Raw genomic sequence first — 20,543 nt, 5'->3', positions numbered from 1 at the left:
CACACACTTTTTGTTCGCCGGATGCGGGGATGGATCCTGGGAGAGGAAGTGTTCACTTTGCACTATAGAAATAAAACCTTTTGCTTCCAGGGATGGCGGCGGGAGGGCGCAGGAATCCCAAGGCGTTTCTGCTTCGTAGGATGCGCTTTCAGAGGTGTTTTCCATCCGCGCCGCTGGTGTAGTGGTATCATGCAAGATTCCCATTCTTGCGACCCGGGTTCGATTCCCGGGCGGCGCAGGTAACATTTTTTCCCTTTCGGTAATTTGCCCATTCTCTTCCAAGATAATCTTGTGTTAGTTATTATACACCAACTATATATTCTATGTATTTTAATACGAGTGAAGGAGTTTTTTCCAAATATTGTACTGTAGTTTTCGCCCCAGGGGCGGAGCTCGCAACGCATGCGCAAAGGGGAAGCCTCGCGAGAGTGGCCGGGCAGCCCGAGAAGAGCCGCCCAGGGGCCGGCGAAGGAGGCCATTGGCCGGCGCCGACGCCGCGAGAGGCGCGCGCGTGGGGGGGGTGGGTGCCGCCGTCTGGCGCGGCGCGCGGCGCATGCGCTGAGCGTCCCTTTCGTCGGCCGGGCCCGCTCGCCTGCCGGGGCCTCTCAGCCCGCCAGCGCCATCTTGAGAGGACGAGCAGCGGCGGCGGCGGGATTGTTCGTCCGCCGCGCCGCCGGGGCTACGTGAGGCCTCCCTCGCGCCTGGACTCGGCCCGTCGTCGCCCTCGCTTTGGCTTGTTGGAGGGAGAGGAGCGGAGCGGCCGTCGCTGAGGCGGAGGCGGAGGAGGGGGAGCCGCCGCCATCATCCTCATCATCCTCCTCCTCATCTCCGCCGCCATGGAGGACGAAATGCCCAAAACGCTGTGAGTCCGGCGGCTCTGAGGTGGTGGTTGGCGGCCGGGAGGGTCCCCTGCCACGTCGCCGCTCGCCCCCGCTGCCTGGCGTGGCCCGGCCCGGCCCGGCCGTTCGCTTCGGCGCCCATTCGTGTATTTCGGGCTCCTTTCGCCCTGGTCTCGACTTCCTCCCCATTCGGGCACCTGAGGGGGCTTGCCAAAAAAAAAAGGCGGGGGGAAGGGTGAGGAAGGTCTTTGAACATTTGGGAGGGGGGGAGGGAGAGAGCCGACACGCAAATCTTCACGCATCCCGACGTGCAAGGCGCGGGAAAGGGGAAGCCCGGAACTGGGAAAAGAGAGGCCTTCTCAGTCCAAAGGGGCCTCTCCGCAATACCAGAGAAAAGAAAAAGAATGGGCAAATAAATAAGTGATGTTTAAAAAAAGCCGTCTCCTTTCTTTCAAAAAGAGGGAAGTGGAAAGAAAAGGAGGGGTCATTTTTTTTTTACTTCGGTTCTGCCAAGGGAACAAGCCTGGTTTCCTTCTCGTTTCTCCATTCAAAACGGGAGGGGATTGTTGGCGGGGGGGGGTTATTAATGCTTGGGTCCTTTTAAGGGGAAAGGGGATTTTAAAATACTGTATTTTAAATAAAATAAATCAGTCAAAATGAACTCTCCCCCCCCCCACACACACAGAGACACTTTTAAAAGAGATCTTCTGAGGGCCTCATAGCAACCCAGGTGGCAGTTTGTCCACCACTCAGTTTTTACTTTCACAACAGTCTTAGGAGGTAGGTTGGCGAGAGCTGTTGGAAGAAGGTTAGGGGCATTTGAAGACGAGTTTCTCAATTCACAGGGTTGGCTTTTCCCCACTTGGAGTCCCTGGGGGCTTAGTTTTTGGATATTGTGTGATATACCACTCCAGCTCCCACTGCCGAGGGAGTTTCCCAAACCACCAATGGAGGGGCCACCCACCCTCAAGACCTCTGTCTTGTCCATGTTCTTGATGGGAGTCTTACATTAGAGTTCAATATAAGGCCAAAGAAGCCCCTTTTAAAGTGTCTCAGCTGTTTAAAAGAGAGAGGAGGTGTGTTGTACTTTCGTGTGTGTTTTATTTGGTCTGTTTTCTTATTTATGATGAATTATCAGCTGCCTTAATGCTGCATTACAGTATTTGGCATTCTAAATCTAGATAATCCCTGTAAAATTCTCCCTGAGCATCAAGATCAGCATCCGAAGTTCCTGCTCTTGGGTCAGCCAGTGATTGCTGTCAGATTGGCAGGAACAGGAGACAAGGATCCTTTCCTGGGGTAGTCCACTTTTTTTCTACTGGTTTTCCACAGGAACTGATCCATCTTTACTGGTTTTAGAAGACTTGTAAAGACATAGAGTTATTGCAGTGCATTGTACTTTCAGCGAAGGTTCTAGTTGCAGCTGTTACCTTGTTTGTATTCATTGTGCACTGAGTACTGTACTTTTGTTTGCAGTTTGTATTTTAAAAGTACATGGGAACTGGGTGTTATTTGGAAAAGTCGGTTATAAATCTGTTAAATAAATCCAGCTGCTTAGCCTCACTAACTTGCCTCAGAGGACCTGACTGGGAGTGTTGTCCAGCAACTGCCAAGAAGCCGGGATTTGCCTCCATCAGAGGCTCTCTGAGATTCAGCTCCTTACCCCATTCTCTTGCCTCAGGTAGAAACAGGAGCAGATTTTTAAAAACCCACCTGTTTTAAAGCTAATTTTAAAAGGCAATTACAAAAAAAAAAAAAACAATCAAAACAACCTTAAAAGACTCAGTTGAATCCAAGTTTAGATATGAAGTGTTATAGAAAATAATATGCTTCTGACTGCTTGCTAAAAACTTAATAGGGTAGGACCATCTTGACTTCCTTTAAGAGGCAGTTCTGCAACTCAGGAGCTACCCTAGAGAACCCAGTTTGTTTATAGAATTATTTGTCTTTTTTTTTGTGAGCTGCCTTCTGTTCCAGTCCTGGAAGAAAGTCAAGATATATTTAAGAGAAATAATAAAACCTTGTAATTCCCTTCCTCCATTACTTTACATTTTACAAAAATGCTTTGTTATTTGGGGTTATTATATTAGATTTTGTTTACAAGTTGTAGGTGTGGAGGAACCTGAGGGAGAGTTGCAGATGCCTTGGTATGGAATATGTTTTATTCTTTCCCCAAAAAACGAAGTTAAGGTTAACTGAATGTGATTTACTTTCACACAGTTGAGGGTAGAGAGAGAGAGAGAAAGAAAGAAATTAAGCTTTGAAAAAAAAGTGTACGTGCTGTTTTCTTCTCACATATTTACTGTGTATAGCCATACATCGGGACGTTATTGTATTGTGCAAAAAGGAAGGGAATTTTTTTTTTAATTCCAGGATAACACTATTCATCGCTTCTGTGGCATCTTCTTTCGGTGTGTGTCTTTTTAAATTTTATGTTTTGATGGGGAGAGCCACAATTTGTCATTTTTGAAATGGTTACTAAAAACACAAAATGTATCTTTGGTTTGTTCACTATACTAACAATCTGTAAAGTTAGAAAGGATTTTGTTGTTTTAAAATCCACCTCTGCCAAAGTTCCTTGTCTTAAACTCTTGAGACAGAAGGCTGCCAGACACTCAGCATTACCACCCTCTTCCTTGGCCGGAAAGAGAAGCTCCTCATTTTGGTTTGGGATTAGGGTGACATAGAAACGTAGCAAACCTTTTATTGGAGAAGTTGGGATAAAATTTAAGGTTTAACCCTTAGGCGAGCCAACTACAGCCTGTATTTTGGTTGGCAGTTCTTAACTGTTGGGCAGCAGCTCATAGCAGAGGGAGGTGTTTACTGAGATAATCAGAACCCAGTACATTTAGGATGCTTAAATGTTAAAATGAATTGGCTCCCGGTATCAGATCTGTAGCCAGTGCAGCGGAGTTAAATAGCTCTAGCCAGTGTAGCTGTTTTAAACCACCTTGAATCCATAGGGTACCATATTTTGTGGTCACTGCCATATTGAACGACCAGATTTTTTCAACCATCTTCAAAGGTATTCTCAAAGGAGGTCAGGCCGATCTCATTTGAAGTAAAATAAAAGCAAAGTGAGAACAACAACCTTTTTACTTACTTCAGCTTGAGATTTGTGTTTTTAATATGCGAGGCAAAACTTAAATAGAAATGTAGGAGGGTAAATACCTTAGATTTTGCTTAGAGAACAGTACTGTATTGGATTTCCAGATTCTCCTGAGTTTTTTTTAATACCTGAAAAAAGAAGTCAGTTGCTTTTCACAGATTTGCATGCTGTAGGTCAAATCAGCATTTCATTTCCTGCTGTTTCTTCAATGCTTTGCTGCTTTTCAATCAATCTGTTTTGGTTTGTTTTTTCTTCTTCTTTATTCTACTAAGCTACGGAAATGCAGCTTCTCTGCTTTCCTTATTAATGTGGCCTTGCAATGACCGCTTGGATCTGAAACCTATATAAATTTTGCAGATATGTGGGGAACCTATCAAGAGATGTTACTGAAGCCCTAATTCTCCAGCTGTTCAGCCAGATTGGACCATGCAAAAACTGCAAGATGATAATGGATGTAAGTTTACCTGTGCGGTGTGCAGAGAATATTGACTGTTGGGCAGTCTGAATGTAGCAAAATACATTGAAATGATAAGATTATTTCTAAAATGCAGACTCAAATCCACATGCAAGATCCAACTAGAGGAGGCCCATTAAATCAACACAAAACTGCTGGTCTACCTTTTGTGGGGCCTATTCTTGCCAGGACTAGTAATTTTATTTAGGACATATTCTTTTCATAGGAAAATGGGGGCTTTGAAGATTCTGAAAAGGTGGGATTATCAAGGAATTTCATGGGCTCCTTGCTCTCCATTTAAAACAGGATGTTTTAGGGAGGAAAGAAATGTAATTGAGCAGTTCATGAGCAAGTTACAAAAATTAAGAAAGTAGAAAATAAAAGGGTCACTTTTCAGAATTAAGCCCCGTTCCACTCAGCAAAGTTTACTTCTTGCTCTGTGTAATTAGGACTATAACTGTAAATTACCTTGGTGCCCCTAAAAAAGTAATAAGTGCAAAATTTATAAAGCCTAAAGTTGCCTTCTGGTTTCTGAACACTTATCTGGCATAAATATCTACTTACTGCAGTGAAATTTTTTTTCTTCCTTTTAATTTTAAACACAAAAGGGGAATAATCATGCTGAGGATTGCAGCTTCACTGTTATAAAACATGGTTGACATAGAGTTGAGAGAGTTTGGCTGTAGCCTCCTGACAGTGTTTTTCTTTGCTTAAATAGACAGCTGGAAATGATCCATATTGTTTTGTGGAGTTCTATGAGCATCGTCATGCAGCCGCAGCTTTAGCGGCTATGAATGGACGGAAGATAATGGGTAAGGTAAGCACCCAGTACTAAATAGTGAAATGGAGCAATTGCATGGATTCTGTAGTATTGGATTAAACTGCTTTAAAAAAGAAGAAGAAAAGGTAACGGTAACAATTTGTCCAGTTTTAATCTTGTGTATGGCAGAGTTTCCAACTTTTGGAAGATTGTACTTTTAAAACACCATGTTAAGACACAACTGCATGATGACTTCACAAGTGAAAGAGCTGCAGTATGTTGTGATAAAAAAAGATTGTGGGTGTAAGTACTCACTATCTTAACTTTCCTGGACTTGCAAATACAGTTGCTTGGCAGAGCAATAAAATATAATCTGGCATTTTATTTTTCTATGTGATGTGACTGACCTTCAACATGGGAGCTTTGCTAAATAGACTTTTGTTCAAATAAGTCAATTATTCATCAGATACAACAAACTGATATTTTAAATGCAATTGGAATCCTGTTGGATTCATGACATGTAAATGGTCAGTCTCACAGCAGTGTGTGCTTTATCATTGGCCATCCGCTGCGCCCTTGGCTGTGCTGGTACTGTACAGTTAATCACATGAAATAGGAGTCTGGCAAAATGTGAACTCACCTGACACAATCACCCTTAAATGTGTGGACTTTTTACTACAGGAATCTGTCCAACATGTTATGTATTTGTCAAATTACTCTGTTGTTGAGGAATTTCAGATTAGTCAGGCCAGTGTTATAACTTCCTTGAATGTAATTTGAGCAAATGTTATTTGTAGGAGGTCAAAGTGAACTGGGCCACGACCCCCAGCAGCCAGAAGAAAGATACCAGCAGTAAGTTCCTTATGATTCTGAGTAATTACTCTTTATTTGCTCAAACGTGTTTTTAATGTTAAGTAATAAGCATCATGCAAATATTTGCCCTATTGTTTTGATCATTATCCTAAGATATTATTTAATGTGTTTGTGTTAATAAACTTAAGAACAAATCTAATCTTTGTCATCAGGTAGTACCGTTGTCAACACACTGCGTTCACAAGGTAATTGTATCTTCTTAAACATAAAATGAAATCTCTCAGGGGTATTCACTAACCGCCTGAAGCTATTGGGGGGGTTGTTCTTATAGTTACAAGCTTCTCCCTCCTCTCTCCAATGGATCAGGATTAAACTGCTGTGGCAATAATAATTCTTTCCCTCTTTGTGAGGGTGAGAGAACCAGCTTCTTTCAAGGCTGCAATTTGTGATACACTATAAAACTTCTTTGCAGTCTATCCGTTGCTCTTCCAGTGGGATCATTTTCCCTTGTACTGCTAGGCAACCCAGTGTGTTGCTTCTCTACTTGTCTGGCCTTAGAATTTTTAAAACCTTGGGGGTGGATTTAACCATACTCTTGCTAAGGTGAAGTTGTAAAGTGTCACGTGTGCACTGAAACCCGTTAGAGTGGTGATAATGGTTTTGTGTGACTATCAAGACTGTCCTTAAAGATGGCATCGTTGTCTCACCAGTTCTTATGTAAATGGCTGTAACATAAATTATGAAGGGATTACTGTTTCCGTTCTGTTGCCTTCAGTCTTAGTTCACTTGCTCATGGATTTCACATACTTTGAATTCACATGGATACATGGTGTAAAGGCTGGGCAACCAAAAGTGTTGGCTTTTCAGAAAACGGTCAAATACTTTAACAACAAACTGTTACAATGCAAGGTATCTTTTTGACTGTTTTTCACAAAGTATGACTAAGATTGAGCTGTTTATAATTTATGCTGTCTATACTGGTTTGTTTACTGTATTCTATTTTGCTCATAGAACCAGTAGACATTTAGGCTCAGTGTTCTTAAATGTATGTATATGTAAGATTAAATAGTAGCATTTTAAATTAAAACTGTAGTATAAACTTTTGGCTTGGTGCAATATGAGTAAAGCTGTCATGGAAATGCAGTTTCTGATATGAATAACAGAATTTAATAAAAAGTAAACTGTAGTTACATGTAACTTACTGCACTTGTGTATTGTCATATCTATTTGTGATTATATATTAAATAATGATGTATTTTGTTATATGATAGGTCAAACTATATTCTAGTTCTAATATAGTTTCCAGATGTATGACAATTGATACAAATTTTTCTTTAAAAAAATTCCCTGAGTTTCCAGGATCACTTGCAAAAATGGACATTTTTTTCTTTTTTCTGATAAGACCACTTCCATGTCTTTGTTGGAGACCTCAGTCCAGAAATTACAACTGAAGATATAAAAGCAGCTTTTGCACCATTTGGAAGAATATCGTAAGTAATGTCTTATGACGGATGATGGGGGACCTTTAGGATGAAACTGAATCTCATGTATTATGCCAGCATATCGAAGGATAGTTATGTTCTCCACATAGCGTTGCAGTTATTAATTGATTAGCAAACAGGTCATTTTGCTTTATTAAGTGTGCATAACAAGCCATTGGTTTTATACTTTAGAAGTTTTAGAAGAGGTACTCATGTTAGTCTGTGCTAGCATGTCAGGTAAAAACAAAAGAAAAATAAGAAAGACAAAAACATTGTGGCACCTTAAATACTAACTGCTATACTGTAATGTGAGCTTTTGTGGACAAATCCACTTCCTCGGATGAAAAGCTCACATTAAAACATAGCAGTTAGTCTTTAAGGTGCCACAAATGGTTTTGTCTTTATTTTTTATTTTGGTTTTTGCTGACATTTCAGAAGATCTCTTATTTCCAACTCTGATTCATTCCTTTTAAATATATTCATCTCATTATATTTATTAAAGATCGTGGAGTGGGTTTTCTAATGTAAAGTTGCTGTAAGTGAAAGCTTCCAGTGAGAATAGTTGTGTAAAAGCAGTTTCAATATACATCAGATTTCATAGAAGTTCTGAGCTGAAAGATTTTGGCTTTTTGTGAAATGGGTGCTCTATTAAATAAAATAAACTAGAAGTTGGCCTTCAGTGTAGTTTCCTGTTTCTGTCATTGTCTTGTTTCAGAAGTCTTGTGAAGGTTTGCATAGCAAACCAGGGGACCATCTGTCTTGTTTCTACTAAGAAACCTAGTGGTGGCCAACTTGCGAAAATGATACCATGACATTTTATGGGTAGTTCAGTGAATCTGAAATGAGCCTTTATCTTTGCTCCAGTTTTAATTAAAACAGCTTGAAAGCATAATTTCTGAATAGAAATTATTGTATCATGGCTTACCTGGAGTTAAAAGGAAAGTTGGTTGTTGAAGGGTTTTCATCTCAAGAAGCTGGGAGGAAAGTCCCTCCCTGGCATCGTTACTTAAGGACAGGGAGCATGGATTGAAGGATCTGATGGTGTCCCAAGAGGGTGATCTAAAGCAGCGATGGAGAATCTTTGGCCCTTTGGTGGTTTAGGCCTGCACAGTTCCCACAGACCTTTCCTGTCCGCCACGCTGAGTAGAGCTGATGGGCCCAAAAATTCTTTATCCCTTCTATAGGGTTCAGTTTAAGCAGAACAGGTGCTGTTCTGTTTCAGTGGAACGTGTAGCCGAAAGGTCTTTCAGTGGCTTTTGTAAGACCTTGCCTTGGAGGGCTGTAGAAAACTGCTTTTGCATGTTGCCCTGCCCCTGTTCTAAAGAAACATTGGCTCGTGGTTATTCTTGTGATCCCATTGCCCTGAAGGAAGATGTGTTGTTTAAGTTATGTCAGATGTTAAGAATCAGAAGCAAGGAGGGTAAGTAAAAGTCCTAATCATGTTTGTAAACAAATCTTTCAAAGGCAAGGGTTACCAACTTCAGATGATTCCAGAACAAAAATGCAACACTGGTTGTTGATCGAGCATAGTTTAAGGAAAATAATCAAACTGCATTGACAGCTGAAATATTAAGATCTATAAATCCCTTTTGCGAAGTGTCTGTATAGTCCCCAGTACAGAAAAGATCCTCATCTACAGGGCGTGGATTTTTTCTTGCAAATGGCTATAACTACTTTTTAGGAATGTCTCTGAAAGAGAGAGGAAGGGATCTCTACATTTACTCTCTCTTGGAAAGAAATTCAAGTAGTAAAGAGGAGATGGAAAGGTTGAGGACAGATGGAGAAGTAAATCTAAACCTCCTGATTTAGCATGGGCTGCTTTACCCATAGCACAGCAGGCAACAGCTTGCCCCATTCCTGTTGGCATAATTTACTCCTGAAATTTCCAGAAAAGTAGTTGTCTGCTGATGTAAGAAATGCACTGCTCACAGGATGCACAGACTGATGATGCTTGACAGGAATGGGTTCCTGCTGTTTGAGACACAGTGCAGATAAAGTTAGATTTGCCATGTCCCATGATTATTATAATAAAAAAACATGTGGTGAAGACTTTTAAGTTAGGCCAAGTGTCTCAATGAAATCTTGGGAATTGGGGCACTGTTAATTCGATAAAACAGAAATCCACCTTGAAAACATGGTTAATGTTCCATCAGAAAGCAGAGCATTCTTTGGGGCTGTCCCCAAGACCTACCTTGTTTGTCGGTTGTAAGTTTCACACAAAGGTGGCTTGAGTTTTGGAGCTGCTCCATTTAGAGGCCATTCCTACTCTCAGCCACTTTCTTTGCGATTCAGCTCATTTGTGTGGGCACTCAAAGAGTGAGGAGGGCAGAGTGGATATTTGGTGTGGAGAAGAGGTCTTCATGGGTTTTCTGCTGATTCCCTCCAGAGCCCAGACTCATTCCCAGGTATCCTGCAGCCCCTTGCCATCAACTGGGGACAGCACTGTGACTTAGTATCCCCTGGTCCTTCTATAGCAGCTGCTGAGAAAGAGGAAGAAAGAACGTATAAACCCTTGGAGTGTATTGTTATGGGTGCACATTTGTTTGGCAAACGTAGGACATCACTTTAATGGTCCTTTAAAACCATCCTGTCATGTCAGTCTGTGCAAAATAATTCGTTTACCCAGTTCAAAAAGATAAAAGCTTTAGTGAGAACTAGTAAATTCTAAAGCTAAAGAATAGTCACAAGCCAGTATCCTGTTGAGCAGAAGGTCCCTCTGGCAAGGCAGCATGGAATGACATCTCTTGCAGGAGACCTGTCAGGATGCAAGCGATAGTTACCCTGAAGAACATTCACTCTCCCGAAGTGGCATAGCTTGCATTACTACAGACCTGGGCAAAGTGTGGCCCAAGGGCCACATACGGCCCGCGAGCTGCTCCTGTCTGGCCCATGGACAGTTTTGAACATCAAAACCATTTATAGCCTTTTGTCTAAAGTTGATCAGTTGCTTATCTTTAACATACCGCAAAAAACTTCTTTAGTATTTGTGAAGATTAACAAGTTTAAAATAAAAACAATCATAACATTACTGTTTCATTTTATTTTTAAGTAAATTTGGTTTGACCCCCCAAACACAGTTCAGAATTTTCATGTGGCCCCCCTATAGAAATTAATTGTCCACCCCTGCATTACTACATAGCAGGGGTTTCTGCTCAGTGGAAACTCAATAGGATGCTGGCGATAATATGTAGAGGGCAGAATTTTACCCTTTAAGGAGGTACGGTATGGAGCCAGTGGGGCTTTAAATTTCTGGGGGGAAATGATGATTTTTGGGATCCTGTTAAATGTCTCACTGATCATTCTGAAATATGCGAATCAGTTTGAATAATATAATAATATGAATCTATTTGCTTTAAAAACATTACTGTGTAGTTGACACTTAATAATTACATATTTTTGCAAACACACCCACCTCCTGGTAGCTTGCTTGCTTTGAGTTCTTAGGTCTAATTTTTTAGAATGCCAATTAAGGGTAAGTATAGACTGTTTTCCACTTTTAGGATGTGCAGAAAACAACATCCACATGATTATGCCAGTAACTGTTCTCGGACGATTTGTAACGCAATCCTAATTCAGACTAATAAAATTTCTCAGGCCTCTTTCCGCTTACTCAGTAAAATATTATTTTGTTTTCTGTGAAGTAACCTCTTAACTAGTTGGATCTCTTGTTCAGCAGCCTCCATATTGCTTAGCTCCCTCCCTAAAATCCAGTGTGGTGTAGAATGCCATAACTGTGTATGTTGGAATGCTTTTTAAGGATCCCCTGGCCCCACAAAGCTTCTCTCACACTCTTTATCCATTTGGCATTGTCCCTTCAGTTCCTCCTCTGCCTGCCTGCCTTGCTGGCTCTGTTCTGTGATGGTCTGTGTAAAGTCCTGGATTCTGCGGGTTGGGGGAGGGCAAAGTAGGCTGGCATGTTTGAAAACACCCTCGAGAACTTCTCTCCTGTGTACAGAGGGCACAAAGGGGTGGATTTGATTAATAAAAAGAACATTTCCGCCAGTGGGGTTTAGCTATTGTAGCTGGGTCTTTTTGTCTTTTTTAACTCAATCTCAAATAATAGGGCTCTGGTTATTTTGCAGAATGTCTCTGAAGAATGGACAGCATTGCCATGGCTAACTGCAAGCTACAGTTCACAGTGGACAAACGTTGTAGTTTTTCTATTTCCTTTTATAAATTTTTTGCTTTATATATTTTGTAGTTTTCAATCAGTCCTGTATGATTGTTAATTACGAATGCCGTTTTTAAAAGATTATTTAATAGTGTATAGTAAAAAAGAAACATGTTAGTGTTTATTTTCTTCCATAATGCAACCATTTCTGAAAATGTCAATTTCTCAAAATTTACAGCTGCCCAAGTCCAAAAAGGGGGTAACGAATTGACCTGAGAAAATTAAAGAATTCAGTTAACAGGCGACGTATGCCTTTTAATTCCTATTTTTTCATTTTTTCTATTTTCTATTTCTAATAAGTAGGTAGAATGTGTTGGCCAATAGTAAGTTTATAAATTGCATGGTTGAAGAGAACCGGTTGCTAATATGCTAGTCAGCTACATGCCCTCAGTTATTCGTTTGAATAGCTGCTTTGACCATGCGTAGTGTTTTAAAAAGTATGTAAGAGCATTTTGAACTGTGAACCAACGATTGTAAAATATTTGTTTTTAAAAGCTATTGATTTTGCATGTTTACACAATTAAGTTAATTTTTTACTATCATATAATAGAACGTTAGTGAAAGGGAAAATTGCTTTGACTATATGTTGCTGGTGCATTGAGAAGTTCGTTTTATTAAGGAAGAAACATGAGAAATGAGCTGCGTGAGAAATGTGTGAGACATTTTTCATTGGGATTCTCTTCCGTTGGTGCTTAACTGCCCTTCTCTTTCCTTTTTTAGGGATGCTCGGGTAGTTAAGGACATGGCAACAGGAAAATCCAAAGGATATGGTTTTGTTTCCTTTTTCAATAAATGGGTGAGTGAGAACACATTGATTCCCAGAATCTTCAAGGTCTTCTTCCCCTCCTGCCCCAGGAGTCCAACAAAAAACATGGTTGGAGGGTGGGAGAGAGAAGGCTGCTGGCACTTTTAAGAGTACCAGCTTCATTTCCATGTGAACTTGCATGGGATTATTGTCTCCTCCTTAAAGACAAGTGGAATACAGTATTGAGGCCATCCTTGTTCTCTTAAGCTCTCTGTTGGAGCTGATGGGTCTAAAATACACCCAGATGGTTAACAGTCATCTGACTCTGGCTTCCTGGCTGTCCTGCTGGGATCACTCTCACGTGACTCATGAGATTTTTAATGTAGAGTCTCCTAGTTTTGCCAGTGACTTTTCCTAGTGGGAAGCAGATTAGGAAAATGCACATGATCTCGAGCCCACCTCTTTGCCCCTCCCTGGTACAGTCCTTTGGAGTGGGAACGACTTAGCTCTTACTTCCCATTTGTGGAACCCCAAAAGGACCTTAACCACGCTTCCCTATTTATGGAATTGGACTGTACTTGTCTGTGTCTGGTGCCTTTTGTTGCTTGCATCTAGGAGACTGTGGTTCTCTTGCCTCTGCAGAGATTTTGCCTTGCCCTAGCTTTAGCCAGGGTCTGGTCTCTTTGAAACACTTTCTTATTTATTGTCAGGCTGACCTCTCCTGTAAACCTGTTTTGTCCTTCTGCTAGGATGCAGAAAATGCTATTCAGCAAATGGGGGGACAGTGGCTCGGTGGAAGGCAAATCAGGACTAACTGGGCAACACGCAAACCTCCAGCTCCAAAGAGTACATATGAGTGTAAGTACCTTAACGTTCAAGACTGGGATGAAGAGGTTTCCTCTCCAGCTATGGAAGGCAGCTTTTTCAGAGTTGACTGTCTAGAGGGGAGGAAGGGCCAGCCTTTCCATCTAATGCGGTGGCCTCAGTAGCAGCACACTCGATGCACTGGAAAAGGGTCAAGCAGAGCTCTGTACAAACGGATGTAGACTGTTAACCAAACTCTTGCACTCCCAGAACTGTTGGCTCCCATAGCCAGTGGTCAGGGACTCGGAGCCGATGTCTCAGACACACCTGGGCTAAGAACCAAAGGTTGAGAATCCCTGGGTGGAATAATGGGTCTGCAAAGCAAAACAGTCGTGGAGACCAGTTGTAACCGCTGGCCAGATTTCTGGTGTGTTGAGAAGTGTCTTGCTTTTTCTTGTGAGAAAATCAGTGACTTGAAAAGGTTTGTTGTTGTTGTTGTTGTTCAGCAAATGCCAAACAGCTGTCCTACGATGATGTTGTAAATCAGTCCAGTCCAAGCAACTGCACAGTATACTGTGGTGGTGTTACTTCAGGACTAACAGGTATGACCTATGAATTTTGAGTCATTCCAGGAACCAGGCTCTGGGTATGCACCCTGACTTCCTCTCTGTCTCTTTCTTTGCAGAACAGCTCATGCGGCAGACATTTTCTCCATTTGGGCAGATCATGGAAATTCGGGTCTTCCCAGATAAAGGATACTCCTTTGTGCGGTACGGAACCATTTCCCCTTGTTTTTGTTTTAAGTAACCTTATTGTCGCCATGTGTCTTCATTTGCACATTTGCTCCTGACACACGAGTTTGCCTGTGTGGCACATTATAAACATAGATCTTGTGGTTAAAGACAAAATTCACTATGGGTGAAAGGTTATATTTCACACTTACATAAAGCCACTGTGTTAAATAAAAACTAAGGAATGTACGTTTTACTACAAAATAGATGTGTACCAAAAGCCTATGGCTTTGATTAGGCCTGGGGCTCTCGGAGTTGTTTGGACTACAAGTCTTAGGAGTCTCGTTTCTGGGAATTTCAGTTGATAAACCTACAGATGCCTAAATATGGCTCAGCTGGAGAAAAGGCCTAGCAGGAAGATTTTGTGCATAGGCCTTGCTTTGACTTGGCTTCTTGTTCAGAAAGGAAGCTGACCTGCTGCTGCCTGGGAGCTTCCTTTGTAGTCCAAAAAATCTAAAAATTCCATGCCTGATTTTGATACACAATAGATAAGCTGGTTAGAATAATCCCATGAAGCTTTGACAAGCAATGTGTCCTGAAAAAGCTGTGGAGGAGGGAAAATAAATGGTTGCCAACTGATATATATATATATATATATATATATATATATATATATATATATATATATATATATATATATATATATATATATATATATATATATGTGTGTGTGTGTGTGTGTGTGTGTGTGTGTGTGTGTGTGTGTGTGTGTGTGTGTGTGTGTGTGTGTGTGTGTGTGTGTGTGTGTGTGTGTGTGTGTGTGTGTGTATGTGTATGTATATATATATATATATATATATATATATATATATATAGATTTAGATTTGGATTTGGATTTGGATTTGGATTTGGATTTGGATTTGGATTTGGATTTGGTAGGTAATGATGGAGGACTAAGTGCCGTGGAGCGGGGTTGGCAACAGAACAAGGCTGGGCAGCACATGCAGTAGAACAGAAAGTCTTGTCTCTTCGTAATAGTGAAGAGAGGGCTTTGCAATAACTAAGTGTCTTGAACGTCCACAGGTTCAACTCCCACGAAAGTGCCGCACATGCCATTGTTTCCGTGAACGGCACAACTATTGAAGGGCATGTTGTGAAATGTTATTGGGGCAAAGAAACACCAGATATGATAAATCCAATTCAACAGGTAGGAGATCTGCCCCTTCCCGACACCCCACAAAAGCATTCTGAAGACATTTCAAGGTTGCCAAATCATATTTCTAATAGACAGACTTATATCATGGATGTTAACTCAGGGAACTTTAGGAACAATAATCCTGGAAAATCTTCTAATGTGTTGCTTATGACAACAGCACAGAGCCTTATAAAAGGACGTATAGGGTACATTCCTAATCATAGGCCAGAGCATCGCATCCTAATGTTCATGAACTCTTGCCCTCCATAGCACTGACATAAATTTGCATGTGGAGAGTAATGGGAGGGCAGGGCACGGCATGGGATGGAGTTAAAGTTTGGGGTGTCTTCTTGCCCTGAGTTAACTTTTGTGCTCCAGAATTGCAGCTAAATCTCAGTGGAAGACCAACCAGCATCATTTGGGGGCAACAGTATTGGGTCAGAGGTAGTTTTTCACATCTCAATAGTTCTGTTGGTGATTTTCATTTAAATTACTATGGTTAGTGATAAAACATACATTTTGGCTGCCATAGACTTATATCTGAAATATTTAGTTCTTTTTCTCCCCCCCCTCCCCAGTATATCCCATGAAATGCTGTCTTGTAAATGGGCCTGGAGACACCTGTACTTGAGGTCATTGTGAAACCAGAGAGTAGTTGGCTAGGTAAGCCAACAATCTGTCACTGGACACTTAGGTGTGAACAGTCTCCTTTCAACAGGAGAAAAGTGGCATCACAATGCCACAAATAGATCTGTAGTTTCATATATATTCAATGCTGTGGTGAAATATGACCTGTGGAAGTCTTCTGGACTTAAAATGCACCAGAGGTGTGTACATGATTACATAGGTAAAGATCAGATGAAGTGCAGTTGTCATTGGAAGGACCGTTTTAAGATTTTTGGTCTTGCCTGTACGTGACACCACTGATGTTGATTAATTTGCCTTTTCAAGCAGAATCAAGTTGGATACCCACCACCCTATGGGCAGTGGGGCCAGTGGTATGGAAGTACCCAGCAGATCGGCCAGTATGTGCCGAATGGGTGGCAGGTCCCTGCATATGGAATGTACGGACAGGCCTGGAATCAGGGATTTAAGTAAGTATCCAGCATCTTATGGAAGTAAGCTGTATCGTTAAACACTTTCATTTAGCCTCTTGTATTCTGAAACCATTCACTGAACTAGCAATTCTGTATCCATTCCAAGTGTAGAGCTTTTTGTTTAACCTGTGCTCTTTGTAAAGAAGCTGGCGGCCATTCAGCAAATTTGTCCTTATTTATATAATTTTAAAATACTTTGCATGTCAGTTATTCTTTTGTTCCTGAAAGGGTGAATCAGCTTCTAAAACTGATTTTATTTTGTGGTCCTGGGCTGTAATCTTGGGTGATACGGTAAAGGAGTTATCTCACTTGACACTCATGGTCACATTTGACTCCTGTTTGTTGTCTGTCTGTCAGCTTTGGCTAATTTAATTTCTTCTTCCCTTCAGTCAGACACAATCTTCCGCAGCATGGATGGGTGCAAATTATGGTGTACCGCCACCTCCGCCGCCCCCGCCGCCCCCACCCCAGGGGCAGAATGGAAGTGTTTTAACTAGTCAAACTGGATATCGGATGGCAGGTTTTGAAACGCAGTGAAAGGGAAAAAGGACTCTTATCAGAACAACTGGTGGCTTTGAGGCTATTTGGAGCATTGTAAATCCTTTGTTTACTTAAAAAAAAATCTATCCAATCAAGTCAGTGCAAAAGTCAAACAGTATTTATTTTTAATCATGAAACTTTGTTGTCCACATTTTTTTTAAAGAAAAAACCACACACAGACACACACACACACAGAGACACACAGGAAATACTAGATGCTGGATATCTGCCAACTTTTGCCTTCTTTTCCTCTTTTGAGATGTGTTTCTTAAGATCCTCGTTTGAAACACAACCAATGCAGGGATTTCTGCCACTTTTAGATGGGGGCAGGAAATTGCACAATATCAAAACTTTTTTCCACTGAAGTAGTGTGCAGTTCTAGTTTGCATTCCTAGTAAGAAATTTGAAATGTATATGAAAGAAGATGTACAAAAGGAAAAAAAACACACACGCCAAAACTGTGTGAATTCTGAAGGTTCATGGCAATCTTCAGCTTGTGCACAATTCTGTTTTAAAGAGAGCCTATTGTATAAAGTGTCCATCTCCTCACTTTTGTTATACTGGGGTTTCAAATATAACTTATTGGTTTACATTATTTTGTATCTAGACATTTTTCAAAAAGTGGTTTTTGCCTTACTGTCAGCTGTTAAATTATTTAATAGGAGTGGCGGTGGAAAAGCCAGAACACACACTTAGTTGTACAGCGCTCTCGGGTGGATTCCGCTCTTCAAGTTGTTACTTCTGTTTCATGTGGGAAGGTGCCTGGGGAAAAATCCCTGTTGGATTTGTTCTGAGATCTTTATCTTCACCAATGAATTTTCAGCCCAGTTTCAAATATTATTAAAATGTGACACATTCTTATGAACCAGCTTTTTTAAACCTTGTCAGTTTTTACATTTACATGTATCCTTTATCATGTAAACTATTTTAGCAAATTAATATTTTTCACAAAAGTCAGTCAGCTTTTGTATGTCTCCTTCTTTGAAAGGATAATAGGCAGAAAGATCTACGTGGCTTAATGAGTACGATTTAAGCTTTGGCTTTTGCATGTGAATATCTAATACATTGTTAGACTTTGAATAAAACACTCATGCTCTCATTTTTTTTCAAAGATGTAGAGAATACATTGGTCTTAACTGTTAAAAACTTTTTACTTGAGTGGAGTAACTTCGATTTGATTTAGCATGTACAGATAGAGCTATGAAATTATATAGCTTTGTGTGAATCAGGCCAGGAGTACAGGGGATGCTCTAGCTAAGCCTGAAGGACCAGCTGGGTGAAGTATTTTGAATTGTTCAGAGGCCAAAAACGTTTCAATCCTACCTCCTTGACTAGCCTTCAGAGAGTGCAAAAAAGAAAGAAAGAAAACTACCCTTAAGTGTGTAGTATTTATTCATCCCTGTTAATGTCTGGGCGCGTGGAGATAATTTGCTTTCTGTTCTGCATTGGTTGTAGTGGAACAATGTATCAAGGGAATATTGAAGTTATACAGAGTGTCCTATGACCTTGTATGTTATGGAAAGAAGTGACCCTATGACACGATACAGGGTTGGCTGTGGAAATGTTAAGTTACTGTTTGTCTTGATTTCAATCCCCACCTTGTCTTTGGGGGGAGTGTTGGGGTGGGGCGGGGAGTTTAGCAAAGCTGTTCTAAAATTCGAAGAGTTGCTGCAAGACCTCATTTTGCAGTGAGTAGCAGAAGAGGGAAACACAAAAGAGAAACCTAGGATGAACTTTGAGATCACTGTATTGTCCCAGAGTATATTAACGGCTGGCATTCTGTGGAGTGAGCAGAGCCAGGCCGCTTAAAATGGTAGGGAACGGTACAGTGGAGTTGTGTTAAAACCTGGCTGTTAAGAAAGCCAGTTATCCTGTAGACAGGGCCTGACCCCCAAATATTACAAAAATAAAGCATACTGAAAAAAGACACCTTTAACTCTATAGATTAGTCTCATTTATGTCTCTTTGTTGCCTTTTAAACTTGCATAAACTTATCTTAACCTTCTGCTTACTTTACTACGTTGCCTGTGTGACTTTTTCAAAAGAGGACATGAGGATGCTTGAAGTGAGCATGGTGCTGCACTGGGATTTTCTGTGTATATTTTTCAGCAATAGAACTGTCCAAGTTTGAGTAAATAAAATTTCTTCCACTAAAGCAGTCTGAGATCCCATTGCCCAGTTTAAAATGAGAACAAGAGGGCTTTTTATAACTTAACCAGTTGTGACAGTTGTCCTTAGATTTTCCTCTGTATTTGAACACCAACGAATAAATGAATTTCTGTTGGGCTTAATGAATGATGTTCTTCAAAGTCAGGAATTATTTGAGTGGGATTAAGGGGAAAGGGGAGAAAGTAACGGCTTTTCAAGAATGTAAAGAGGCCAAATGCTTTAAGGTGCTCAATTGGACTTTGACATACTATGAAAAAAATTGATTGGCATCATCAAGACATGTAATTTTTATTATCATATTCCTTTACTAACTAACTGAAGATGCCTCCCAACATCTGCTGAAGAGGAACACAATTTAGCAGGGCCAGCTTTATTTCTACGCTCTTCCTTCGCTTCAGCAAAAGTGTGATGTGGCCCTAAAGAGAGTTTGATACTCCCTTGAGCCTGTTTCTTCTTGGTGTTCCCATTTCCCTGCAGTTTAAGCATCTGCTATGCCTTTGAACAGAGAATTTCCTCAATTAGAGATGTAAACAGAATATACTACAAAAAAGGTAACGAAGGTGAATGGTTGGTTCTGTTCTGTTCTTTAAAAGTAGCAGCTCTTTTTGGTCTTGGTACAAACCAGTGGAAGCTTCATCTGAACTCATCTAATACTTGTGTTGAGAAGCTCAAGAAATTCACTCCAGCAGCTGAGGCTGTTGAAAGCCACAGCGAAGTTAAGACATCCTAGTCTACCATTGGTGAAGAAATGGAGAAGGACGGTATCCTGTGGCACTGGGCGGAGGCTGTTATTGGTGAAGTCTCGGTTGCCTGCTGCCAAAGGGCCTTTTCCTCTGATGGGATGAGACACCTCTGCTGCATGGTTGGAAAGAGACGGTTTCGAGACGGTCCAGTTTTCTGGCTGGACATTCTAAGTCTCCGGAGGAGGAGGCCCATGTGTTACCACCTCCCATCCCTTCTGCACTGAGAGATCCGGAGCCTGCTGGCAGGCTCCTTTCTTTCTGCGCCCCAGTGCACCAGAGTCAGGCACCCGGAGGCAGAACCCCTGTGGCTTTTGGTTGCGCCCGGATTTTGTTTTCCGTTTTGCAGCACAAATGACCCTTTTGAGATGATCTTCTGGCCCTGAGCCCAGCTTCACCAGGGAGGCCCTGTTTTGTTTTCTGACCGCCCTTGTTGGAAGGCCCTTAGTTTAGGGGGTTGTCCTAGGAGGTGAACAGGAGAGGGGCTGCTGCTCCAGCGAAGCCCAGGCGATCTCCTCCCTCCGTGGTGAGGCCTTCCTGGGCGCCTCCAGCCACCCCGGCCTTGCCCTGGACGACCAAGGGCGGGAGCCGGGAGGGGGGGCTGTGTTGGGGGGAGGGTCCCAAATCCCTGGCAAGGCTTTCCTGGGGGATAGGGCCCTGACCCCCCCCTTGCTCAGCTAGAGGGGAAGGGAGGGGGTTAGGCCGCCTCTTGAGCCGGGGGGGGGGTGAGTGGGGGAGAAGGGTTCACCCGAGACCGAGAGGGAAGTCTGGGAGTCTTCGCGGTGACCCCCCCCCCCCGGGGTGTGCGTGTGTCTATCTACACACGCACTCACACAGACACACACGCTTCCCCCGGAGGGGGGGGCAGCCTCGGTGATCCTAGAGTGGCTGAAGG

At 41.8% G+C, this 20,543-nt stretch overlaps 1 protein-coding gene, 1 long non-coding RNA gene and 1 other non-coding gene across 8 annotated transcripts in view; 2 read left to right on the top strand and 1 right to left on the bottom strand.

Moving 5' to 3' along the window:
- LOC144584171 (uncharacterized) overlaps positions 1–20,543 on the bottom strand; it is a 294,410-nt gene that overhangs the window by 139,215 nt on the left and 134,652 nt on the right. The window lies entirely within an intron of this gene.
- TRNAG-CCC (transfer RNA glycine (anticodon CCC)) lies at positions 168–238 on the top strand. The gene has a single exon. It is a non-coding gene; the product is annotated as a tRNA-Gly (tRNA).
- TIA1 (TIA1 cytotoxic granule associated RNA binding protein) lies at positions 526–18,894 on the top strand. Of its 6 annotated transcripts, none has more exons than XM_020780145.3 (13): positions 555–862; positions 4,306–4,402; positions 5,121–5,219; positions 5,960–6,014; positions 6,188–6,220; positions 7,378–7,465; positions 12,348–12,423; positions 13,122–13,230; positions 13,683–13,778; positions 13,862–13,946; positions 14,991–15,114; positions 16,057–16,196; positions 16,589–18,894. In XM_020780145.3, exons 1-13 carry the CDS (start codon positions 837–839, stop codon positions 16,734–16,736), a joined length of 1,176 nt encoding a protein of 391 aa, XP_020635804.1. In that variant the 5' UTR covers positions 555–836; the 3' UTR covers positions 16,737–18,894. The 6 variants fall into 6 exon arrangements, with proteins under 6 accessions (XP_072835109.1, XP_020635804.1, XP_020635806.1 ...); XM_020780144.3 differs by having other exon boundaries at positions 556–862; positions 16,054–16,196; XM_020780147.3 differs by lacking the exon at positions 6,188–6,220.

Source organism: Pogona vitticeps, chromosome 8 (genome assembly GCF_051106095.1).
Source record: "Pogona vitticeps strain Pit_001003342236 chromosome 8, PviZW2.1, whole genome shotgun sequence".
Classification (NCBI taxonomy): domain Eukaryota; kingdom Metazoa; phylum Chordata; class Lepidosauria; order Squamata; family Agamidae; genus Pogona; species Pogona vitticeps.
This window is presented reverse-complemented; position numbering and strand designations above follow the sequence as displayed.

Coding starts and splice junctions, on each gene's coding strand:
- TIA1 (XM_020780144.3), top strand. CDS start 837: ATGGAGGACGAAATGCCCAAAACGCT. Junction 4,403..5,120: donor ACTGCAAGATGATAATGGAT/GTAAGTTTACCT, acceptor TTGCTTAAATAG/ACAGCTGGAAATGATCCATA. Junction 16,197..16,588: donor GCCTGGAATCAGGGATTTAA/GTAAGTATCCAG, acceptor TCTTCCCTTCAG/TCAGACACAATCTTCCGCAG.